The sequence below is a fragment of the Lissotriton helveticus genome, chromosome 8 (assembly GCF_964261635.1).
Source record: "Lissotriton helveticus chromosome 8, aLisHel1.1, whole genome shotgun sequence".
In the NCBI taxonomy this organism is placed as follows: Eukaryota; Metazoa; Chordata; class Amphibia; order Caudata; family Salamandridae; genus Lissotriton; species Lissotriton helveticus.
In genome coordinates, this window is record NC_136069.1 from 1,551,238,212 (window position 1) to 1,551,264,389 (window position 26,178).

A 26,178-nucleotide genomic window follows, 5' to 3' on the forward strand; every position below is an offset into this window, starting at 1 on the left:
GGGATTTGAACTTGGTGTCTATAAGAATACTGTGATAACCTGGCCGTAGAGGTCCTCTTTCTCATTGTTCACTATTTCATTTTGGCCAGTTCCACTTCTACTTTCTCAGTTGATGCAGGGAGTGGGGCACACAGGACTGTTCCTGCGTAGAACCGTTATCATTCCTGCAGGCAAGGGACCTCCTGGGAAATACGGTTAACCACTTTGCTGTTCCCTACACTTTCTATGGATCCGTTCAAAGTTGTATTTCATAATTTTACTTTGTGAGTGTCTCTCCCAAACATATTTCTTTTGCATAACTCGCTCAGAATTCTGCAGTAAATGCCCTTTGTTAAAAATCTGGGTTGATTCTACAGATTTAATCTCTGGGAGAATCAACTGTGAGCGCTGAGAGAGCTCACATTTTCACATGAGGTGAGAGAGACTTAAGCTCCTCTGGAAAGATCCAATGCCCACTCTATTCATATTTTAAAGAATTGGTAACAATAGATCAGTAGACACCTGCGCTGTCAATCCAGACCAAATTACTAGAAACAATAAGGAAAGTCATGCTGCAATACCCTCACTCCCATCACAGATCGCTCTGACTTCCTGAAGCAACATCAAATGCAAATCCACACGTATCAGGGAAGCCCTGAAGAGTCCATCAACACTATTTTGCCCAGCCTGATCAACTGGACTGTCACAGCTGATGGGCGACGTCGCCAGGAAGCCCAAGAGCCCAGAGTTTGGGCTAATCCGGAATAAATGTTCCACTGTACACCTTGCTGCCAGGACTGGGGCATCAGCAGCAGAGGTTTCAAGCAATTGCCTCAGAGCCTGGATCACGGCACTGCTTCACTCCATGCAGCCACTTAGAAGCAACAGACGAGTATGTGGTGTGGCCATGATGATTGCTTGTGAAGCCGTGCAATGTGCTGGGCTCAGTACAGGTGGCGGGAGTGCCACATTGGCAGAAATTGCAAAAGAATATAAAGGAGGTCAGGCAGCTGACGAAGTGGATCCAGTTAAAGAGTGCTAAGTAGCCCCCATTTCTGATACAGACAAATATAATGTGACATGAACCATATATTAGGCGCACACAAGCAGCCGTCCATGTGCAGCTGATACGTGAGTCAGCAGAGTTCACTACTTTTCCCTCCAATCCCCAGGAACTACCACTGCCTCCATGATAAACATCAGGTGCCGTGTGCCAGGCATCGGCTGATGATAAGCTGCTACTTGTAGTTATATTTATATAGCACCTGCTACTCCTGACGAGGCGGTGAAGCGCGTTTCAGTGAGTAGCATGCTACTCTGGAACCCAAAATGGATATTGGTGATTAGTATAGGGAAATATAAGTTGTTTGTTCGAACAGTGTCCATGTGTATCTGTTGGTTGGATTTAATAGGATAAAAGTGGGACAGAGATGGTTAGTCTAAAGAGTATTAGTTTGGAGATCATAGTAATACAATGATGTTTGGGATGAGTCAGAGCGGGGGTAGAGGGTATATTGAGAGAGGTATAGAATGTGATTCTTCCATCTGTGTGTTGCAGTGCAAAAGTGTATGAACACAGGGCTGCTGAGCCTGGTGCATATAAGTGTTGCCCTGTGATGTTCCTGTTATTCTTGTATGTTGTTTGGGTCCAAGTCCTCCTTTCTGACAGCTAGAAGCATAATGTTTTGAGTATCAGCTGCTAGGTGACCTGGGTATGTGCCACCGCTCTGCAAACCAGCTCCACCCAAGTAATTGGGAAAAGCTTGCTTTGACTGGGGTAAATAAACCACATTCCACATGGTGTATGCTTGGGCTACTCATGTTTGGAAAGACTGAAACCTCCCTACACAATGTTCCGCATACATTTGCAGACTGGGAAAATTTCACATTAAATGTAATTCCACATAATAAGCATCAATCTCTTGAGGGCGGGCGATGGAACAGCACTCCATGAAGCAGGATCACGTATCCTTACGAGAAACACATCAACAAGCCTACAATTTCGCATGAACCAGGCATGTAACATGACTCCTGAAGCAGTGAGTGGAAAATGAGAGTGGGTGTCTCCTTGTATGATGGCCTGACTCCTGGTCCTCCTTCACGTGACATTGCAAGCATTAAATGTCACATGATCAAACCAACTTTTAAGTACATTTAAAGCAAGCTTGAAGTCCACAGAATGTTCTTGATGTTTGTATGCTATTGGGAAAAGATTATTATTTGTAAATCTAGGTGAATGTTCCAGTAAAATGTTGCACTTCTTGAGATCAAAGATCTGCCCCCTGATGTCTTCTGTGCTTGCCTCCTGCAGTTCTCGTGCGCATCGCCCAGTCACAGCAGCGTGGAGAATGCCCATGAAGTCTGGGTGTGCAACAGCGATGGCTACGTGGGACAAGTGTGTCTTCTCAGCATCAAGAACGAACCCACTGTCGAAGCATGCATCGCGGTCTGCTCTGCCCGGATCCTCTGCATCGCCTCCGTGCCAGGCCTAAAGAAGAACAGCAGGTAAAGGCCAGCCTGCATGTTCTGACGTGACATGATGCACATTGGGTACTGAAATAGCTCTACTTCGCCTGGTTGACATCTGTGTGCGATGAATTATTTTGTGGAACCTATTTATGCACACGCCACTTGGCTATAAATGTATTATTAATATTTATCAAATATTAAATTAGTAATTCGAGTCATACAATTTATTTAATTTGCATAATACCCAGTGAATTTCTTTTTTACTTCATTTTAGGAAGTTAAACTTCTGAATAATTACATTGCCCAGAAGTACCACAACTGTTTATAATTATCTGTACACAGATTCCCCAAGCAAATCTGGTTTGCCATATAACTATAGCATGTACATTATCATTTTAATTATCCCTTCTACTAGCTACTTACCCACCCCATACATATACCCATTGCTATAAGATAACATATGTTTCAGGTTTTGTGACTTGTATTGTGTGATTGCTGGAGTATTATTGTGTGTCACATGCTGCATGAAACTTTACAGAGTGCTTGCTGCAACCAGGCCCATAACTCGCATCCTAATAATTTCTGCCCCAAGAGTGATGGTGGGAAATCCATAGGGACAGATGTTGATAAACATGGCATTCAGAGACTTACTGAATCTCAGTAGATCTTCCATCCTTTCAAACAAACGAGTAATCCAGAAGAAGGGACGCACCCCTGCCCGTGTACTTCCTCAGGGCGTTGCCATTTAACCTACAGTGAGACTTATCGTGAAATATATTTAGCAATGTAGTGGTTTAGAATTCTCTCCTGTTACTCTGAAGACGCTGAGGCGACATTCCAAAATACTCTGTGCATTGCACTAAGATCTTGAAACATAGTGGAACTGTTGTTTAGCTAAAGGTGCTGCTTTCACGTTGTCTCTTTGTTTTTCTCCCATGGTAACGCATGCTGTCCTATTTAGTGTTTGTAGCAGTTTGTGGCCGTGCTTTGCAGGCTACCCATACACATGGTCTTTCCAAATGCTAACGGGTATACGCTTGTGGCTCGTCAGAGTAAGAGATGTATTAGTGTGTAATAAATTGTTTGCATATCTTATCCAGCTGTATAATTTGGCTAGTGTCTTGGTGGGCTTAGAGTGAGACAGCTTCCTTCCACTTTGGAAAGATTTGTTACCATGCAACGCCCATGGAAGACCTAGGTTTTGACGCTGGCTGAGCTCCAGCAGAGCTGTTCTACTTTTTTGCTCTGCCGACATGAACAAATGGTGTGTCACTGGCTTGGAGACTGTTTCCATTCACAACAGCATTATTTGGTGAACAGAAGAGCATAGAAGGAAAGCAGAACTAGTAGTATCTTCCCCCACTGCCTCTGTCTTACTGTCTAATACTGTGCACAGCTCGAGAGTGTATATTTAGTCATTTAAACCTGGCTGGGACTACTGTGGTTAGCTTTTCTTTTTTGGTTGGCTTCCAATCTGGAGAACTTGACCGTAAACAAACAGGGCCCATCTGTCACTTTTGGACTTTATTTCCACTTTAGGTTTTGGAAAACAAAATGTTTTTTTCGATAACCCTCATCCACTGGGGTTTCCCTGTGGTGGCTTGCGTAATCATTGGGCTTTTCCTATACCCCTGCGAAATGGGGCGTGCTGCGACGTACGAGTTACGTGGGAGCACTTTTGATGTTGTTTCTAATACATGAAGAGAATGTAGACAAAAGTGGTTTTGTTTGTGTGGAAGATTAAAAATACCTGGCTAGTAGGAAAAATTGTTTTATTCATACCTCTAGCTGGTATAGTTAAAAAATGGGGAAAAGAGTGAAACACAATAGAATTATGTTCCTGAATTTTTCAGGTCTACATGTTTCAAGCCCTACCCCAAGGCTTTTCATCAGGACCAACGATTACTACTCCCTGATTTCACTCCTGTCAACACTCTAGTAGAAAAACAACTGCATGCTGGAAAAGTAAAAAAATATATACATACAGCACCAATTTGGTGTTACATCTGGAAGATTTGTAAAGGTATACAAAGTGAAAGTTAGTCTGACATCGCTCCTGGTTCTATTAAACGTATTATACTTGTATATTGCGATGATTGGAGAGCATAACCATTGTGAACCTTGTGATATATTTTTCAGTGTTGATAAGACTGAACAGTTCTAGTGCTATCAAAATACTTGGCACAAAAAGGCACACACACACATATATATGTGGGAGACAGAGGACTGTCATTCCAGAACATCAACATAAAAAGTCAATTAAAAGTAGACACATAAATGTAGAATGCCTAAATTCGGCATCTAAGTCCAACAATGGTGGTGGGGATTCCTGTAGTCACACACTGTGGAGAATGCAAGATAAGAAAAGAGGGATTGGCATAGGCATATTATTGCAGAGACTGCTCTTGAGAGGTGCATATGTTATTGAAATGCGGCAATGATGTACTCTATTCCAAGGCTATTCCCTTGCTAGATCGCATAGGGACTGCCGACCATGTCTCCCAAGTTGCTGATGGGTTGGCACTGAGCTATGTATATGGTGGAAGAGCTGCTGTGAGAACGTCGGTGTCCTCATGCCTGTGAAAGACTAGGACTCCGGCCGTCCAAGATGACCGCCAGTAAATGGAACCACTTCCAGGTTCTTGTACCCATAGCATGTGATATTTGGGATGTAACAAAAAATTGGATAGGAGTTGCATGCGTCATCTTTTAATCTATAGAAAAAAGTTTGGGAGTGCATATATAAAATGAGATGTGATATTAAAAAATTGGATGTGGTATTAAAAAAATGAAAAAAAGAGGTTGATATGGAAAATAATCCAATATATAGTGGATTCATTGAAGGGTAGTCAGAATTAAAAATGCATTCTTGGTAAGGTTGTAACAGATTAAATGTCACAGAAAATAAGGAATAACCTACCATCGTGGAGAAAAAGATGCATATTATGTTTTCATATACGGGTCCAAAATAGTGGGTTGGCCTGCAGGTGCCTGAGATTGACCACTGTATTAGTTTATAAACCGTCCCCAGGGTATATTTTTGTTTAGACCATCAATGTGTGAATTGAATCTAAACACCCATCATTGTTCCTTTTCGAAGAGTGTTGACAGAAGTGGAATCAGGGAGTAGTAATCCTTGGTCCCGATTAATAGTCTTGGGGTAGGCCTTGAAACATGTAGACCTCTGAAACTTAGGGACATAATTCTATTGGGTTTCACTCTTTTCCCCATTTTTTAACCATACCGGCTAGAGGTACGACTAAAACAATTTTTCCTACTAGCCAGGTATTTTTTTTTTTTGTCTAGCCAGGTATTTTTAATCTACCACACAACACTCTCCCACTCCTGTTTTCTTACATTCTCTTCAGCTATTAGAAACAATACCAAAATGTGCTCAGATGTAACTCGTAGGTCACAGCACGCCCCGTTCTACAGCGGAACGGGAAGAAGCCAATGATGAAGCATGCCACCAAGGGGAGGGTAAGCCCTGGTGGGTGAGGTTTATCTAAAAAAACATTGTTTTCCAAAACCTGAAGTAGAAGAAAAGTCCAAAAGTGACGGATGGGCTCTCTTTATTTATGGTGATTGGTGGATGAGTCCCTTTGTCTAGCTCCTCTACCTCCCCCCTCTGATTTACATATTCCGGAGAACCACCTTCCTTTGAGACTAACTCCCGCCCCCCGCAACCACCCCACCACTTCACCCAGTCTGGCTCCTCTTCACTCTCTCTCAGTGGGCATTATTTTGGTTTTGCTCTCCGAATGCTTGCCTGTGAGCCCAAACCATAACAATTTGGGCCTCATCTGCTTGCACATTAGTCCTCCGCAGTCCTTGTATAGCTCTGAGCATCTCCCCTCACTGTGCTCAAGACTCACCTCGTCAACCCTCGGTCTATTCACCAACTCTGGCTTGTACTTAATGCCCATCGCTTTTTATGTAAGCTGTATGGGGAGACCGGTGTACTACCTATATACAACCCGTGAAGCTACATCATGGCTTCTTCTGTAAAGTACCTTTACATGCATGCCTCCAGCTAGTGGACTTTTTGTATCTCAATGCTATGGCCTCTGTTGAGCTCTTTTAAATAGTCAAAAGTAGAAAACCTACTATCATTTCAAACCTCCATCCATTATCTTTCCACTAGCACTTCCATGAAAATGCGACCATGATGGAAGATTAGCAAAATTGAAAGATGTATTATTTTGCCCAGATTTTGTCATTATTGCTATAGTCCTAACCATCTCAATGATTAGGAGTCAACTCCCTCACAGACAAGATAATTGCAAAGAATGTTTTTGCATATCTATGGAGTGTATGTGTGTGCACTTTCTCTTACCTGTTCTTTGTTTGGCAGAGAGCGAACAGAGTCTCTGGGGAGGCCGGCTTCAGATCCTGCACCTTCCACACCAGAAGACCATGTCTCTCAGCAGTGCCTTCATATCTCAATATCCGGCTCATCTTTAGAGCTCTCGGAGCCCGTAGACAGTGCCAACCGGGAGCTGATGCCCTTCGACAGCGACGACACCGATGACGAATCCTCGCCAAGCCCGTCGGGCACTTTGCAGAGTCAGGCCAGTCGCTCTACCATCTCCTCCAGCTTCGGAAGTGAGTACGGGCCCCTGCACGGGATACACAGTCACTTACAGACATTACTAAACAGTCTGTTTAAATGCAATCTTTCTTGAATGTTATACGGTGTTTGCTTCGTATTTGAGTAACTATAAGTACACTTCACGATGCTGAGGGGAACAAGGGGGGAAGAAGGCAACACAAGATAGGGTAGAATGGATCAAAAGTAAAGAGTCACAATAACGGTTGGGCATAAAAAGAACATATATGCTGTTGTAGTACTGCCCAAAAACAGGGAGGGGAATCGGAGAGAGGGAAGGAGGAAACGCAGTGGCAAAGAAAGCTTTTGAAAGGAAGATCCTGAGGGGAGAGGGTAATAATACCAGAGGGGTCTAGGAGCTGACGGAGAAAAAAGAATTTGGGTTGGTAATACTTTAAGAGGGATAATGTGAAAAGGTTTGCAATAGCAACATGTGGGATTAAAGAGCGCATACGTTTTTTTTTTTTTAATATACCTACTGTTGGTAATTTAGAGAGGTACCTCTGATGACAACATTTTCTGTTACCTTATTTGATTTTTTATGTAAGCATTGTCTAAATTCTGCTGCCTTCTATTGTTAATTGCCTTTTATGTCTAACATTGGAAGCTGACAGAAAATATAGTAGCTTTGTATATTTCAGCTACAGATGTAACAGATTGCATTTTATTTCCCATTCCCACCAAGAGTTGCAGTCATAGATCTAGCAATTTTGCAGCTGCACTAAATTAACATGCTGTACTCCTTGTCATCATCTGTTGTAATTTCCTGTGGAGTGGAGTTAACGAAATGCAGGTCAACATAAGTAGCAAAAGTACTTACAAAAAACGTTTTAAAAGACTAATACTGAAGAAAAAAAGGCAAATCCAACACAAGTTACGGCATTGATAAGGGTGAAAAATATGTTATTTTTTAAAATGTATTTTGTGTCTATCTGACTTGAAGACAAGGAAGCACCCCCAGAAATCCAGGAATGATTGCTCATCCTGTCCAGATCCTACAGGAGACTATGCCTCACTGGCCTTTTCCATGCCTTATTTCACATGTTTTACTTAATCTTACATTCCCCAAGAGTGTTAGCTATTACATCATGTTGTGTTTCTTAATTGTTTGTATGCATCTTATTGTCTTGCATAGTGCATACTTTGAGTTGTGACAGGTGTTTATGAGGGAACAAAACTTGATACTAAAAACGCTCAATAGCATAGACTTGTGGGGATGGAATGTCAGATAAAGAATCAAGATCATACACACTATAGATTTTCAAAGGTACTTTTACTAAGCTTTTACTATGTGCATCATAAAATCAGACACAGTGTGCTCAGTGTCCCAAGTGAACTAGAACCTAGAGAAGGGGGAGTGACAGTAGGTGACATAAAAAAAACTGTTTCAATTTGTACAAAATGACCACAGGTAAGGTAACTTGATGAATTAACAGTCCTCGAATACAATGATAAAGACTGAAAGAGTATTTCGTTTGTAATACGTGTCGACTGCGTTTCGACCGCAAATCATCAGGACCATATAATAGCGAACACCTGAAATGCGAACAATGGACTGTCAGTGTGAATGGTGCACACCAAAAAATGTGTGGCTCAGGACAAGTGTAGGAAAAGCAAGGGTTACTCACAGAGAGGCCTAGCCAAGCGCCCAAAGTGAGGGGTACGAGAGGGCAGACAGTCCTGTCATGTATGGGTTGGGTGTGGTGTCCCATTCAGTGGGTCGTATACCGTAGGTGTGTCAATTATCGATCTAGTGGGGAGATGTTAATCCATATGAAAGGTATTTCAACTGACTGATAAGGCTGGATACCAATGGTAATTCACATTCGGCAAAGACAGCCTCAGAGGAGAAGGGCGCATTCTCTCGCCCTCTCCCTGCTCCGACCGGCTGACTTCGGCGGCCATGTTCTGTTGATTCTGAATGTTTCTCGTGTATCGATACTCATTTGGAAGATTCATGGTTTTTTAGATCAGTATCCTGGTATCCAGACTTACCAGCCAGTTGAAATACCTTTTACATGGATTAACAGAGCTGCATTCACCCAGTTGTCACAATTCATTGAAGATAATGCCATAGTTTCAGACTTACAGATAGGATTCCGTCCAAGAAGAGGCACAGAATCTGCCCTTGTTGCCATCTGGGGTGACCATAAGAACACAATTGACCAGAAGGGGGTTGCTGCACTACTTGTCTTGGACCTCACAGCTGCTTTCGACACAGTTGACTATGACACTCTAATACAAAGACTCTACGAAGCCGGCATAGAGGGGGCTGCTCTCGACTGGATCGCATCCTACCTTCAAAACAGAACTAATGTCATCCATACCCCCTTTCTCATCCAAACCGTACTTCACAAAGCAGGGATACCTCAAGGCTCGATCATCTCACCCATGCTTTACAACATTTACTTGAAGTCATTACCAGCACTGATCAATTAATATCACGTCACGTGCTATAGCTAAGCAGATGACGCACACATACTCCTTAAACTGGAAAGCCCCAAAGACATTGGAAACTCACACATTTTCAGTTATCTTAGAACTGTGGATCAGTGGATGACATGGAGCCATCTCAAATTGAATGCTTCCAAAACAGAAATACTCACGTGTGGCGATTGGAAAAATTATTACCCTTTCGCCGCCTGACAATCTGGGAACACTGACTGAAGTCTCTGAGGAAGTAAGAAACCACGGAATTACCATGGACTCCAAGCTATCTATGAATGCCCAAGTGAACAAACTAGCAAGATCAAACTTTGTTTCTATTAAAACATTGCGACGCATCTTCCCCCACCTGGGATTTCCACACAAGGTCCAGGCTACCATCTCTCTTGTTCTGGCCAAACTTAATGTAACTTCGTGTGATTAAGTGTCCGCTCTATAGTGCAGTTTTATACCTCTACTCGTATTCTATACACTCTGTGTAAACTGCACCCATTTCATTTTTCCCTCACCGGTACTGCACCAATCGCTACCTCATACTGTACCGGTTGCTCACCAGCGTCATACTTGTCTTCTGTATCCTTCTGTCTGCACTTATACTGGTCCCAGTATATCGTTAGTATTTTACTCCTAGTTGGTATATTGTATAGTCTGTAAGCTGGTTCCAGTATATCCTTAGTACTTTACTCCTATTTGGTATATTGCATAGTTTGTAAGCTACACCTATTTCACTGTTATCCCTATTTTGTACTGATTGTTACCTCATATACTTTGCTCATTCTTGTAAGCCGCACACACTCACTTTGTATTATTATTATCGTTCTCCCTCCCATACCCACTTCTACAGCCATCCCAACATGGATCTCATCGGCAAGTACACATATAGAATAAATTATCCACCCACACTCACCAAAAAAGCCGCTAAACGCTTTAAACACAACTTCCTGAGGTCCCACCCCGAAACTCCCTTTGCCGACACCTACTTCTCACCGGTTAATGGATCCCTGAACATTGATATCATCTTCCACATCTCACGTAGAGCTCAATGGAGAGAAGCGTTCCTCACCCTACTCTCCGTCTCCACCACCAGGAAAACGGCTCATGGCCTAACTCTCTCCGCCCCACCATCCCAACTCTTCCTTGGCAGAATCACCATTACTATCTACAATAACGGGATTGTCCTAATTCAATCCACAGACAAGAACCTGGAACTTCTTGACAACCTGTTCCCCAAGTTCAAAGAGCACCTTTCCAAGCCCAGGACATCCACCCATATCTCCTCCAGCACTATCACTCCTGACATCACAGCCCCCTCCCACAACACTTCTAACCTAGCTCAGCATCCGAACGACACGCACCCCACCTCTACCCCCAGCACCCCAGTCAATAACCCACTTGCTGTTACCACCCCGCATTCCTCAATCATATTTGCAAATCTCTCCCCCCTCACACACTAACCGCCCACCTAACACCAACACCTGGACCCCCACACATACCACTCCCACTCCTCTCTCCCTTGACACCACAGCTCCCACCCACAATCCCCCCCCACTCTCAGTCCCCACTACCACCCGCTAATTAAACACACAGAGCACGCCGCATCTATTATTATAACTCCCCCTCCACACGACAGGTCCATCTCCAACACCATTCCCCCTCCCACGCTCAGCCCTCACTACCCCATAGGCTCCCCCATCACCAACAACATACACACCACCTCCACCCCGCTCTCTCCGCCTGCCAACAATACCCTCCTCTACGCCACCAATCTCTTCCGTACTTCGTCCACTCCCATCGCTCCCATTCCCTCTCCCCTCCCTAACACCAACTCATACGCCGGCACCACGGAGCCCTGCGTGTACACCAACCCACCCCCCCACCCGCACGCTAATTCACAGATCAGCCACCCACCCACGACTACCTCCCCCAGCACTAACACCTATCCCACGCTGGACAAGATTATGTCCTTCCTTCTCCAGCTCAAAGAAGACATTCACACCACCAAAGAAGACATTCACACCATCAAAGGGCTACTGAACACACCCCCCAGACACACCCCACTCACCACCACCGCCCCCCTCAACAGGCTCCCCACCCGTCCTGATGACGCTCGCAAGCTACACCCCTCACACAGGACCGCGATCCATGCCCACAATCGTAACAACCGCACCCGCCGCCCTCACTGGACCGCGATCCCTGCTCATAATCGCAACAACCGCCCACGTCGCGCATGCAACCCTCTTTCGGATCTCGACACTCTCACCCTCCTCCGCTCCTACGACCCAGCTCCCCTAATCCGCACAACCGCCACGCACCTCCCCATCCCCACGATACACTCAAATGCCAGTAGACCCTCCATACTAAACAACAGAATATCCGTCCCGAATAACCTTAGAAAAGTCCCCCTCTCTCTAGTACCCTCTTCCTCCCCTAACAAACCCCGTCTCAAATGCACTCTCCTCAACTGCAGATCAGCTTCCAAGCACTCCTCTGCCATTGCCGATCTCATTCTATCATTGGACCTTGACCTAATCATCTTGACTGAAACCTGGCTAACCGACTCTTCTACACCTATAGTGGACATACTGGTTCCCCCCAACTATCACATCATCAGGCTTGACAGGTCTGGCAAGATAGGCGGTGGAATTGCATGCATATACAGGAACAATCTTTCGGTCCTGAAAGTCTCTGCACCTTCCCTAGCCTCCCTAACTTCCTGCGAATACATCTGCCTCGATATTATCAGTGAGGGTAAACCGATATGCTCTCTACATGGCATTTACCACCCACCCAGAGACAACCTCACCTTCACCCAACAAATCATGGACATGATCTCAACTAACACCGGAAGACAGCTCACCCAAATATACCTTGGTGACTTCAACCTCCACTGGAATGATCACAATGATGCGGTGGTAAATAGTCTTAAAAATTTCCTCAATGCCATGGACCTCACACAATTATGCAACAGTCCGACTCATGAGAAAGGTTCTATCCTCGACCTTATCATCGCCAAAGAGGACGCTATTCAACTTGAGTCTATCCAACCTTGTGACTGGTCAGACCATCATATCGTCACATTCTTCATCAATGAAAAAGTCAAACTCAACATGACTCAATCCTCCAGACCTAAAATATGGAAAAGAGACTTAAAAAAACTCAACCCATACTCCCTACCCCCGAACAGCCGCGACCTCCTGCTCCCTCCCACGGGCGCAACAGATGTCCAATCCTTGACTGACCACTATCTCAACACCATGACCTCAATAATTAATGAGGCTGCTCCCATGCAGCTAAAAAGAGCTCCCGCTAAAACCTCCAATCCATGGTACGACGGGAGTCTCAATGAAGATAGACGAGCCATGCGAATGGCAGAGCGCACCTGGAGATCAGCTCCCTCTGCACTGCACTGCACCTGAAAACCCTGAAGAAAAAGAGAAACGCCTACTTCAGGAAAATAAAGCGCTCAAAAGCAAACTTCTTCAGCCTACAGCTCGATCAAGCAAAAAACCGTCCAAGAAAACTGTTCGAGCTAATCAGAACACAAGCCAAGGAACAACCCCAACCGCTCAGTACTGTGGGCAAAGCACCCTCCTGTGAAGACTTTGCCGCTTTCTTTACCCAAAAAACTGATAACATTAAGAGTGATCTCCGCATTGACGCAAGCTTCTACATCACACCCAACTGCATAACACCCACCGAGCTAAAAAACAATGCCTCATGGTCATCCTTTGACACCTACTCCGAAGAAGAAATAGGCAAGCTGCTCAGCACCTTGAAACCCTCTAATCACCTCACGGATCCCCTCCCTGCCAACGCTGTCAAAGATTTCACTCCATGGCTCCTTCCACTGTGGACTAAAATTATCAACAGCTCGCTCCAACAAGGAACAATCCCTGATTCCCTCAAAGTCGGACAAGTCACCCCCTTACTAAAGAAACCTACGGCCGACCCATCCGACCTAAACAACTACCGTCCCATTACCAATATTCCCACTCTCGCCAAACTACTGGAAAAATGCGCACAACTACAGCTAACTAAACACATTGATCAGTTTGATCTCCTCAACGCTCATCAATCAGGCTTCCGAGCAGGACACAGTACGGAAACTGCTATGACCCACATAATTGACGACGCCCTACAAATGCTGGATCAAAACGACACCTGCCTCCTCATCCTTCTTGATCTCTCCTCAGCATTTGACAGTCAAACATGAGAACTTACTCGAACTTCTGAACACAAGAATGGGTCTATCTGGGACGGTTCTCAAATGGTTCACTTCCTTCCTACACAACAGGTCTCAGAAATTCAAGAGTAACAACCTGATGTCCTCGCCAATACCTGTTTCGTTAGGTGTCCCCCAAGGATCCTCCCTATCACCAACTTTGTTCAACCTAGTTATGGAACCTCTCACCACCTTGCTACAAGCATCCAATGTTCTTTTTCACATGTACGCAGATGACACCCAATTATATCTCAAACTGCAATCCCCCAATGACATTCTACTCCTGAACTCAACGATCAGAAGCACCCAATCCTGGCTTGCCAACAATCATCTCAAACTCAACGCTCTGAAAACCGAGTTCCTTCTGATCTCACCCCCCGCGAAGATCTCTATCACTCAAACATGGCTTAAACAGCTAACTGCACTCAATATCCTACCCACCATCGTGGACTCAGCAAAATCTCTAGGCATAACTCTCGACTCCAATCTCAACATGCAGCATCATATCAGCAAGGCTACTAAGGGAGCGAACTTCCAAATCAATACCCTGAGGAAACTCAAACCCTTCTTACCAGCCAAAGACTTCCAAACTGCAGTACAAGCACTAGTAATTCCGAGAATTGAATACGGCAGCATCGCCCTCTGCGGTCTCCCGTTAACCACCACTGCACCCCTAAGAGCCACTCTAAACGCTGCAGCGAGACTCATCACTGGGTCAAAAAAACACTCGCATATCTCCCCTGACTTGAAATCCTTGAACTGGCTGCCTTTTGAAGCCAGAATACATCTGAAAATCGCATGCTTGACACACAAGGCTGTACACCTGAGCTCTCCCGGATACCTCACCCAGAAACTGTCAATCTCTGGCGGCTCTAGATACACCAGAGGCACAAACAATCTCCTGTTAAAACCTCAAAGATTCCAGAAGGAAAAGACATACAAACGCTCCTTCTCAGGAATGGCACCCAGGATCTGGAACTCACTCCCTCCTGAAATCAGGCTCATCCCCTCCGTCACACTTTTTAAGAAAGAAGTAAAAGCTATTCTCATGGCCAAATACACTTGATCTATTAACTTGAATCTGCAAAGTCTCTGCACTGATCTGTATTCTTCTCCCCGACCTATACGACTATGTCTTTTACCTGTATTATTCTGCTCGATCCCTACGATTATGTGTTTTTCATGTATTTTTCATGTATTTATCTGAGCGATCACTACGACATGTGATTTAACTGTATTATTGAATCGCTTATCTGACCATATACATGCAGTATTGATTTTCCTGTGCTGTTATGTTCCCTCACGCACCTACCCATCCCACTTACTACCTATAATATCCATATACTTAAGGACCTGTTAATCATTCTTTTGTTGGTATTCCCTACTTTGTAAAGCGCTCTGATATCTGCAAAGATCTTGTTCGCGCTATATAAAACTTTCAAAATAAAATAAAATAAGCCAATAGCCTCTACCACGGATCATCTGTAACAACTATGAAAAGACTACAACAGATTCAGAACTTGGCTGCCAGACTGCTCTTACATATAAAGCCACAAACCCTCATCTCCCCTGCCTTGAATGCCCTACATTGGTTACCGGTTGCTAAAAGATCTACATTCAGGTTGCTTTGTATCACCCACAAAGCGCTGCATGGAACAAGACCGCTCTTCATCAGGAATAAAATCACCAAATACATTCAATAAAGGAACCTCTGCTCTAGATTGGCACTTCGCCTCAAAATCCCACCATACAAGAAAAAAACCATAGGTGGCATATCACTCTCTGTACAGGCAGCTAAACTACGAAACGCTTTACCCTCAAACATAAGACCCACGGATAACTACCTTATCCTCAGAAGACTACTCATGGTGGCTCTTCCCCATATAACTACCAAACTCAAACATACATATAAAGCATATCCCTCTCTATATAAGCATGTATTTGAACTATAGATGTGAACATACATATGTGTATTGCTTTGTATAAATGTGTATAATTATGTTTATAAATATGTAGATATTTGTTGGTTCTGCTTAACAAATGTACGTATTACTTATGGTTATATTATTCTATGTTTAACATGTATATAGATGACTGGATAAATAAGTAAATCTTTTACCATAACTATTTATCTAGAATTGCTTCACTATTGAATTACAGAAAAAAAATATAAAAACAAATACATATACTTAAAGTACAGCACACTTGATTGTCTTAGTTTATTAAAAATAACTTAAATCTACATATATTACCTTCCTTATACATATATACTTTCTAATAACTATGTATCTTTATATTTATTACTTCACTTCTAATTCAGTATCTCCAACGCGCTACCTATCTCACCCTACACCTCTCTCAAAATAGCCTCTATCTCCACTCCCTGAATCATTTCAAACCTCATTCCACTACTATGATCCCCAAAATAACCTGTTCTAGGCTCTTCACTCCTCTACCCCTCCTTGCATAATCTCCGACCTCTTTTACTGTTCAGATCTCCCAATCAGACATTCTAAACCTTTTCCCTCTGACTCTTACCCCCTCCACCTCTACTCATCCCAAACCTCCTCCTACTGCTATGAGCTCCCAACTCCCGCCCCACTTTCTAGACCCTTCTCTCTTCTATCCCTCCACTATACTTTTCAATCCAACTAACATGTCCACCGCTCAAATTAATTTCATATTTTCCTATACTAATTCCCCACTAACCCTGTGTGGGTTCCAGAGTAGCGTGCTACCGGCCAAAACGCACTTTGACACCTCATCAGGGGCAGCAAGCGCTATATAAATGCAAACAGTTCCCTCTTCTATCCCTTCACAATTCTTTTCCAATCCAAATAACAAACTCATTTGTCCACCGTTCAAATTAATTTAATATCTCTCTATACTAATTAACCACTAATCCTTTTTAGGTTCCAGAGTAGCGTGCTACTTGCCGAAAGAGCGCTTTGATGCCTAGTCGGAGGTACTAAGCGCAATATAAATACAATTACAATTAGCGAAGAACAATTTTCCATCCCATTATTTGTTGCCAAAAATAATCCCTATGCCTGCTACCACTCTGTACCGTATTGATTAAAACTGTAAAGCTGCCTGTATGCTCAAAGTAATGTAAATTACTCAACCTTAATGCTTTTGTTCATTCACAAGTTTGCACTTTATGAATCAAGATTAAATAGAAATGGGCCCTATTTCATGGGTTGAGTCTTAGAAAGCTGGGCAGCTGCAGGAGGCGTGATATTTGTCTTTTAAGTGCTATCCCTAATTACAGCATGGGTGCTAGATGTCTGAATTGTGTCTCCTCCATGAATGGTGTGAAACTGAGGGTGGATGAATCTGATAAGCTATAAACACCAGCCACCAAGGTCATTCCAGATAAATAACTGTGAATCCGCCTTAGGTTCCAGGACATTAGACAAGGCATATTAAGTGCACTGGTAAGACTACACGTTTAAATGAATTACATTGACAAAAATGAACTATTTCAATGGAAAAAATGTGTGTATGTGTGTGTGTATGTGTGTACACACTGCTTATTACAAGCCAGTGGAGGATGCAGGATACTGCCAGTCAGATAGCGGGATCCCCGCCAATGACCTGTCAATCTTTCATTTCGGAATCTTGTGGCTATGCGTGTCACCCGATTCTGACATGGAGCAAGAGGGCGAGCAAGGATGGCGGAGAGTTGTCCTTATGCACAAGGTCATTCTGGTGCCCTGCATAGGACTCATGGAGTCCTCTGTGGATACTGGCCACTGACCTGCTCTGCAGTACAGGTGAGCGAACCCTCAAGATTTTCCTTTCGCTAGCAAAGGTACTTTAGAGGGTTGCCGTGGTCCCTGATATGCACAGCCATGCATGGGAAGTCTGGGGGATATGCCCCTTTCTGTGGATGCAAGCTACCTAGGTGTGGTTTGTGCTATTTCTGGGGTCTACCAATTAGCTCTGCCATGGTGCCAGGTGAAACACAACTGGTCGCGTGTGTACAGTCATGTTGATTTCCACCACAACACTGCCACAGCCCATGCATGTCCTTAATAAAATAATATTGGCAGGTGGCGTGGTAAAAAACTTGCTGACCTTGGAAGAGACTCAACTTGGTTGGAGCCAGTAGTCCAGGCTGGATTAAATAGTCTTTTCTAACCCAGTTGGCAGATAGCTAGAGTTATGCCCTCCCGTGTGCCCAGATGGCGCCTCATGAATATATTATGAACTGGTAGATAGGATTTGGGTTGATCTGAAAGTGAAGCCTTCTAATACACTGCATAACCATCATATTCTTTATTTCCTGCCTAAATAGATGAAGAAATCCAAATTTCCAAAGACATCACAGCAGAGACGACCAGTTCTGAAGAAGAGCAGGACCCCTCGTTCCTTCCCATCCCCGGCAGCTTCAACCAGAACAGGAACAGTGAGAGCCCCACCGATGGCCAAGCGCTGAGACGGTCGAGCCGCGGGTCCTTCACCCGGGGAAGCCTGGAGGATTTGCTCAGCATAGACCCAGAGGCCTATCAGAGCTCAATGTGGCTTGGCACAGAGGATGGCTGGTACGTCAACTGCACCACGTGCAAACTGGTTATAATTGTAGCACAGGCGGAGCTGGTCTCCAAAGGTTACACACAAATAAGTGATATGTTAGTCAAGGTCTAGTGGAGATGGTGTGAAGAACAGGCTTTATTTTAAGCGCCAAAACTAACAAAACGTATACAGACCCTATTTCTCAGACCATAGTTTCCTTTAAAGGCGCATGTGCCACACTGTCATTCCAGCCAGTGGTTCGGTTGACATTTTATCATTTGAGAGCTTTTAGTATCCATTTTTTCGTTAACATCTGTATGATTTTGGAGAGAAATGTTTTATGAAAGAAACAAGTGTATAACACAGATGGATCTCTTGTGGTGAGGAATAATTGTACCAGTTGTATGGATATCATTGGCAAAGACATGCACCTATGAGATAACTTTTTGGTGCTTTTGTGAACTATTGCAGGAAAAGTCTTGTCCAAATCTCAGGTGATGGGTAGCTATGGCATAGAAGGCTTAGTAGGCAAAATGACCTAGACCTTGAAGTGGCAGCAGGCAGCTTGGGAAGAACTAAAGGATTATGGCCTGCAGATCTTAGATTTCAGGTTTGAGAGCAACAGGAGAGCCTATCAGAGAGGTAATTTGGTTCAACACCATTTGGTGCCTTGTTATACAGGTGTCACTAAATTGTATATGGCTCTCTTTTTTCAGATAGGAGGTAGGAGTGTTCCTTAAACATTATCTGAGGTTCTCATTGTGAAATGTAAGGCTTTGGTGTGTGGGTCAAATGAATATTAGGCAAGCATTAGATATGGAAAAGGCTCTCAGTTAGACCTTTACAGTAAGCTAGTTTGTTGAGTACAAGTGAGCTGTTGAGGATGTTAGCTGTATTGAATGGGGTGTTGGATCTTATATACATTCTGTATTTCATGCAGTTTTTCTGTTCGTGGTGATGAAGAATTCCAACTTCTTGGAAGATCTGAAAGGGACATCAGACTTTCTAGTAGAATGGACAAATCTCTGAGTCGGAAGGGAAGTGGGCTGAATCAGTCAACAAGATTGGTGTAGTTGAGAAGGGGAAATACAGACCTCCTTTTTTGAGGAATTTAACATGCCGCACGGTTGGGCTACCCAGTGATGGCTGGCTGTGAAGATAATTCAGCAGAAGTTACTAAATGCAGGGTGTAGAAATGTTTTGGTGTCATTTCAGTTCAAATACTTTAGCCATAAAAAGATAAAACATCCATGAATCATTACTACAGACATACAGATATATAAATAATAAGACACAAGATATACAAACAGCTGATAACAAAATTCACCAAACAATCCTGTAGTTCTAGAAATATTAGCCAATTTGGGAACTCTGTTTTGATCACGGATGTAAATATTCGATACAGAGAAGGTGACATAAATAAAAAACAAACTCTAGCGTAAGGCAATTCGGGTTTCACCAGGGTTAGTGTAATTCTACACTTTTCTGATTCTGAGACCTTATTGAACATAACATATAACAAATGAACAGACATGCAAATATATAAATCAAAAAATATATAAAACAATTGACAAGTCAGAATGTGTAATGCATAAATGTATTTCTAAAATAATGAGTCAAATTATGGGCTCTGTTGTGATCAAAAATATTCAGTACAGAGAAGGTGGCATAAATGTAAGTTCGGACATGAGCAATTCAAGTTTCAACAGGGTTAGTGTAATTCTCCACTTTTCTGATTCATAGGGCTTGTTAAACACAACAAATAATGACTGAACAGTAATATTCTGAGTCCAAAAGCTGAAGACATTACAAGCATACATTATATGACCTAGAGCCATAAGTACGTAATAATGGGCGTAAATATTGTAGTCTGGGACACACAAAAAAACTGCAAAAGAACATAAAGTGTGCAAGGGTTCGCTTAGAGGTTTTGTCGTAGGGACAGAGTGGTAGGATTTTAAATTAGATGCCCTGTTGTGGATAGGATACCATAAAGTGCAAGGTGCCAAGTCTAAGACGGGTCAGATAAAATCAATGATCGATGTTCGAGACCCATATTAAATATGGTTCTATCCCTCCTGCGAACTTTACCTCTAAGTAGCGAGAAACTGAATTCATCAGTTGTTAAAAGTCTGCTTGGTTTCTGATGATTTTGGTGTTATCGGCATAAATATGGTACCAAAATCTAAGTGAGGAGAAAATGTCTCTTAGGGAGGTGGTGTTAAGTGTGTAAAAGAAGGAGCAAGTACAAATCCATTAGGGATGCTCGCCAGTAATGAGGGGGTGTTGATACCATGTAGTCACATTTGAAGGAGAGTCTTATTTCCTTAGTATCATTCTGCATACTTAAATCTTTCACTACTTACCATCGTAAACCTGTTTCTTTCACAGATTTCATACAAGTGTGCGCCTTTTTATTTAATATATTCTCTTAGAGTTAGAGCGGGGTATAAAGTGCAGTGTCGTGTGGGCTCTTCAAACTTTATAGATATTTGTATCAGATCCTTGATTATTTTATCCATTTTAATAATTGAAAAATGAAAAGGGGGAATGATTACATTTCCAAGTGATTGTGAGTAGAGACCGCGGGTCTGCAGTCTGGGCTACACTGACGACTGTGGTCACAAAGAATATGCCTGGTTTGATAAGCAGTAATTTACTGACACTGACTAATACAGATCTCAGACCTGAGGAAAATAAGCTATAAACATCAAGAATGTATCCAAGATGTTAGCTGCAAACAGTAGCAATGATTATGTGGTGCAGCGGCCAGAGCGGCCACCTCAGGAGCTGGTGATCCGGGTTCGAGTCTCGGCATGTGCTCAACATCCTGTGATTCTGGGGAAATCACTTAACCTCCCCATGCCCATTTACAGCGCATGGATACCCTCACGGTTGATAAGCCGTGCTACATAAACCTGCAAAAAAAACATATGGTGCATATAAGAATTCTCCAACACCTGAGGGCGGTGAAAAATAATAAAAAAAGTTATGCTGTTGCCAGGCATATTAACGAGATACATGGTGAAAATGTGAATGATCTTGTATACTACGTAATAGTACAAGTTGCAAAGAACAGAAGAGGTGGAAACCGAGAACAGAAACTAAGACAACTAGAGTCTAGGTACATTGTAATGTTCAATACGAAAATTCTGTTTGGCCTGAATTCTGAAGAGGACCTGTATGTACATATTTAAAAGGAATCGTTCTTTGTAGCAACCAGAAAGTAGTAGGAAACTACAGGAGAAAAGAGGAATGGTGAAACAAGGAAGGAAAGAGTATATCTCGGAACCAAAGACTCAAGATAATGTACAATTTATTTCATTTTAGAAATACATAAACAAGGAGAAAAAAAACTCTAGCGGTATGTGATTTATAGAAAGGTTGGGTCCACAGGAGGTACAGTCACAGAAACCTAAGATGCCTGTTTGAAATTCAAAGGAGAATTTGAGTTTGATAAATTGGTATATTAGTGTGGGTTGCACTTTTAGTTCAAGAAAAAAAATGTTAATGAAAGGATTGCTCTTGCATTTTATCCTAGTGAACTCAGCTGGATTATGTTAGCGGGAAGTTTCTTGTCCTGATAATCAATGTTAAAGCACTGCCATGCGATTGTTGATTTTTTGAGTGTTATAATGCATTTGCCCTTTACTGCTGAAAAGTAGATTGTTGATCAATTAAATGTGGTCATATATATAATGAGGCATTTGCACTTTATATATTTTGGAAGTTCTCTTGAACTATCATGCACTTGCATCTTCCAACCGCCAAAACCAGTAAAAACACTATGATCTGGTCATTGTTTCTAATTGTGCAATAATGCACTTGCACTTTACTTGGATTGCTCAGTGATCATCAATAGATAATAGCAGCACTAGCACTTTATCTGTATGAATTACATCGAGCCCATCAGCAACCACCAACTCTGGTAATAATTTCTGACGTGGCTATTGTTTCTTTTTTGTGTAACAATGCTCTGGCACTTTATATGGATTTTTCATTGATTATGAATTGACAGCTGCACCAGCAATGTATTGAAAGATATATGATCAATGACATTACCATTTACGATCCACAACTGGAGGATTAACTATCTAAAGTTGTGCTTGGAAATGTTAGAGGAATTATGCATTTGCACTTGTCCTTTCACTATGGCATTTCCTATTGTGGAATTTTGGATATGAAAGAGTGTTCATGTGTTTCCACATTGATGACATAAGATTATTGCATTGGCACTTTAATTAATGGAGCCTAATGCGATAAAACAATATATTGATCGGTCCCAAAGAGATAATACTCAGAACTCGAACTGTTTGGTTTTTTATTTTTTATTTCTTATTTTGTATTTTACAGCAACATAAAAACAAAAGAAGATAGCAATGAGTACAATATAAAACCCCTTTTAAAAAATAGAGGAGAGTTTAAAGATATTTATCTCCATGGTGAGAATAAAGGTGATAAACTCTCTATCAGCATTTAAATATTGCGGTTGTATAGTATGTTTGTTTGTTGGAACAGGAAATCATGTGAGCTGTAGTTCTGTAAAAAAAATTAGGAAATTAACGGCGCTCATTGTGTGAGCAAGGCAGACATGTCAGAACGCGTTACAGCAAAAAAAATGTGAAGTTTGAAAAATCAAGCCCTTGTGTTTGTGTCTGGTTTCAATTGAGGAATTGCAGTTGGTGTGTGTGTATATATATATATATATATATATATATATATATATATAGTGTCTGGTATTACGTCTGTGATGAATAATAGCATTTTGGCATTGTTTGCCACCCTACTCCTGGGATGCGCTTGCACAGTAGCCATGGGCACATTCACCCTGTTTATCATACTAACACTAACCTAGTACATTCTTGTGTGTTTGGTGTTTTCCAGCATCCATGTTTACCAGTCTTCGGACAACATCAGGAACCGCAAGAATAGTATGAAGATGCAGCACTCTGCCTCCATCATGTGCATCCTGTAAGTGCGTATATCTTAAAGGGGAGGGATTCAGTTGTGGACTTTGGAGGCTGGAATCAGTACATAATTAATCTAAAAAAGGTGCCTCCAAGATCATCATTCAAATCTTTCTTTGAGCCAAGGAAGCAAAGAATTGTTCCTTCCGGTGTCTGTTACTTATCCTGTTGTTATTAATGTTTTTTTGCAAAACTGCACACTCTGGTGTATCACGCCAGAATGTATTGTTCGTGTAAATTTGAATAGAATAAATCAGTGTTCTTCTTTTTTAGGCTTTTACTTTTTTCACTGCTTACTTATATGAAATCATTTTTTAACCAGAAACATCATACATATAATAATGACATTCATAAACACAATAACAAGGGAAAAGACTTATGTGAACCGAAAACATTACATGACATCACTTGCTGAATATATGAAGAAAATAAATCGAACAACATATAAAATAAAACTGAAATTACAAATGTAGTGTCCTTCATTGATTGCCATCATTAATTGATTCCACTCTGCGAACACAAGTGCGAACTTTAGGAGGTCATCCAGTCACAAATCCATGCTTTGACCCCAATCATAATAGGGCCAAGTAGGGGTTTTTGACACTACTAATCAGAGGACTCAAGTAACAATTTTCCCACTAACATGACAATGTTTGATTGATGGTCTTGGAGGCACCTTTCTTACATCCTGTAAGTGCAGCACAGCATCAAACAACCATGGATTTCTTGCAGGACTTTTTGTGCTTTACAAGTCCACAGGGCCGATTCACAAAAGCATTTATAAGTACAAGAAGTTGTACTACAGGAGTTTTAATTTAAATACTCTCACATGTTTTCCTGAATTGGTTCCTAATAGTAAAATTGCCAAGAAGGTACTACCCTTTCTGTTTGTATTAATTGTATATAAATATTGCCTGACTATTCCAATATTATTCCCATTTTTAATGATTTGAGATTGAATCACAAAGGCTTTGTAAGATTATTTAAAAGAGTACCAAAAGTACTCTTTTACATATTCTTTTGTGACTTGCTGAATCGACCACGTGTTGCCAGAGATGAGGTAGGTTGCCCTGTGTGACTGGTGATTGAAAACGTCTTTTTCCTCTACGCCAGCGATGGTCTTTGTGGAATCGTGAATGGAATATAAGGGATTTGCCTGTTAAGTACAGATGAGGATAGTGCACTGTATCGATGTTGAAAAGAATGTTTACACATACAGCCATAAATCGATAATCATTTGTACCTATGACACTTATGCTCAGACGTCCTTCTTGTGGCAGTTGTTTCAACATTTATTTCATATGGCAGTTAAAACACTTTCTATAAGCACCTTCACCGGGTTTTCTCGTCATTAATGGTAATGAAGCATCGTCAGTGTTTCTATAAGTCTAACACACTTTATTTCCCCCCCATCAGCCATGTGCTGCTTTAGGATACATATGTCCAACAGTTTCATAAACCAACACATTCAAAATCATAAATCTTTGTATCAGAAGTGGATCAATTAGTGATGTGTCTTCACTTTTCCAAATGTTGGTTCCCATCACTGTGTCAGTGCCTGATAGTCCCTGTTAGGGATGCTTATGACCTGCTTAAACTGCCCATTGGTCCTTTAAATTATGGTCTTATGAGTCAATCATAAGTCCTTTGATGATTCTACATCTCCATTGTGGAATATTCTCCCTTCACACAAACATTTGGGCCTTTTTCAGATCTTATTAAACTTGTTCTGCCTCCTTCACATCCTTTCCCCGTGTTTATCAGAGTTGCTTTCTTTTTTGGTTCTCTCACTCCCCGTCTGTCTCCATTCTGTCTCTCTGCATGGTCCTATCCATTCATAAGCTTTTTCCAGTTGCTCAGTAATTGATGATAACCCCCAGTGCATTCGGAGGGAGGGGAGAGGGGGCATTTATTTTTCCTATTTCTCCTTGCGATCCATCTATATACTTTTTTCACCCTCTATAGAATATGACTTTCTTTACAGACCTCCTTTTGTTGCTGCTTTCCCTGTAGGCAGCCTTATAACCTCCCTTTCCTCAGTATGGTAGGGCACCAGACATTTCAGGTCTTCTGTTGACTACAGGCAGAATCCATCTAATTAAGCAGAATTTGTAGTTTACTTCATGTACTTTAGCAGGAAGAGAATGGTAATTTCTCATGCGGAAAACTACTAAAGTTCATTGAGTGTCTTCCTTTGATTTATAATATGCACAGCTATGTGAAACCTCCCACAAAAAAATCTTCAAATTCACAAGTTATTCACTTTAGATAAAATGTGTTCCTTCTCTGCTCTGACTTCGGGGTAAATGATTCACCAAGAATGTATTTAAGGCTGATAGCGACACGCATTTTGAGATGTTCTGTGCAGGACAGAACACAACGTGCTATGCAAGTAGTAGTGTTGTCATAATATTGATGACGGTCATATTGACAAAACTATTTAATAAAAAAAATACCTTCTTCTATTGCTCACATCCCAACCTGAACTGTCTCTTTGTGCTCTTATAAGATGTATTCTTCCTCAACTTAATGATTCTGATTTGAATGATCTTGTAAAGATAAAACGTTGAATTATCCTTAATGGGATATAAACCTTTGAGTTGCAGTCTTCCAAACGGGTACTTAGCCCACCGAGCTAACCCACTATCTTTTCGGAACTGTCTGACTCGATATCTTATTGACATGCGGCAATGCAGTAAATTGCTTGAAGGCAGAACGCAATACTCTCTTTTACTTCCTGCACAGTAACAGGAAGTGAAAACATTGGAGTCATTAGCTCCAGTGATGAGTAAGTACACAGTGTTGTTGGACACACTGACACTATAAGATGCTGTGATGATATGGACCTGGTTGGATAAAACATTAACCTGTTTTCATCAACCTGTTGTTGTAAAGTAAGTGCCAGACCTTAATTTATAATCTTCAAATTTGGAAGAGGAATAGCACAAAGGGCATATTTTATACTACAG

At 42.0% G+C, this 26,178-nt stretch overlaps 1 protein-coding gene across 1 annotated transcript in view; it reads left to right on the plus strand.

Annotated features, from left to right (window-relative positions):
* ARHGEF17 (Rho guanine nucleotide exchange factor 17) overlaps positions 1–26,178 on the plus strand; it is a 611,927-nt gene that overhangs the window by 548,353 nt on the left and 37,396 nt on the right. Inside the window, exons 13-16 of the mRNA XM_078658552.1 lie at positions 2,291–2,484; positions 6,803–7,053; positions 18,025–18,271; positions 23,127–23,213. Coding sequence (XP_078514678.1) covers positions 2,291–2,484; positions 6,803–7,053; positions 18,025–18,271; positions 23,127–23,213 — 779 coding nt within the window. The remainder of the gene's footprint in view (positions 1–2,290; positions 2,485–6,802; positions 7,054–18,024; positions 18,272–23,126; positions 23,214–26,178) is intronic.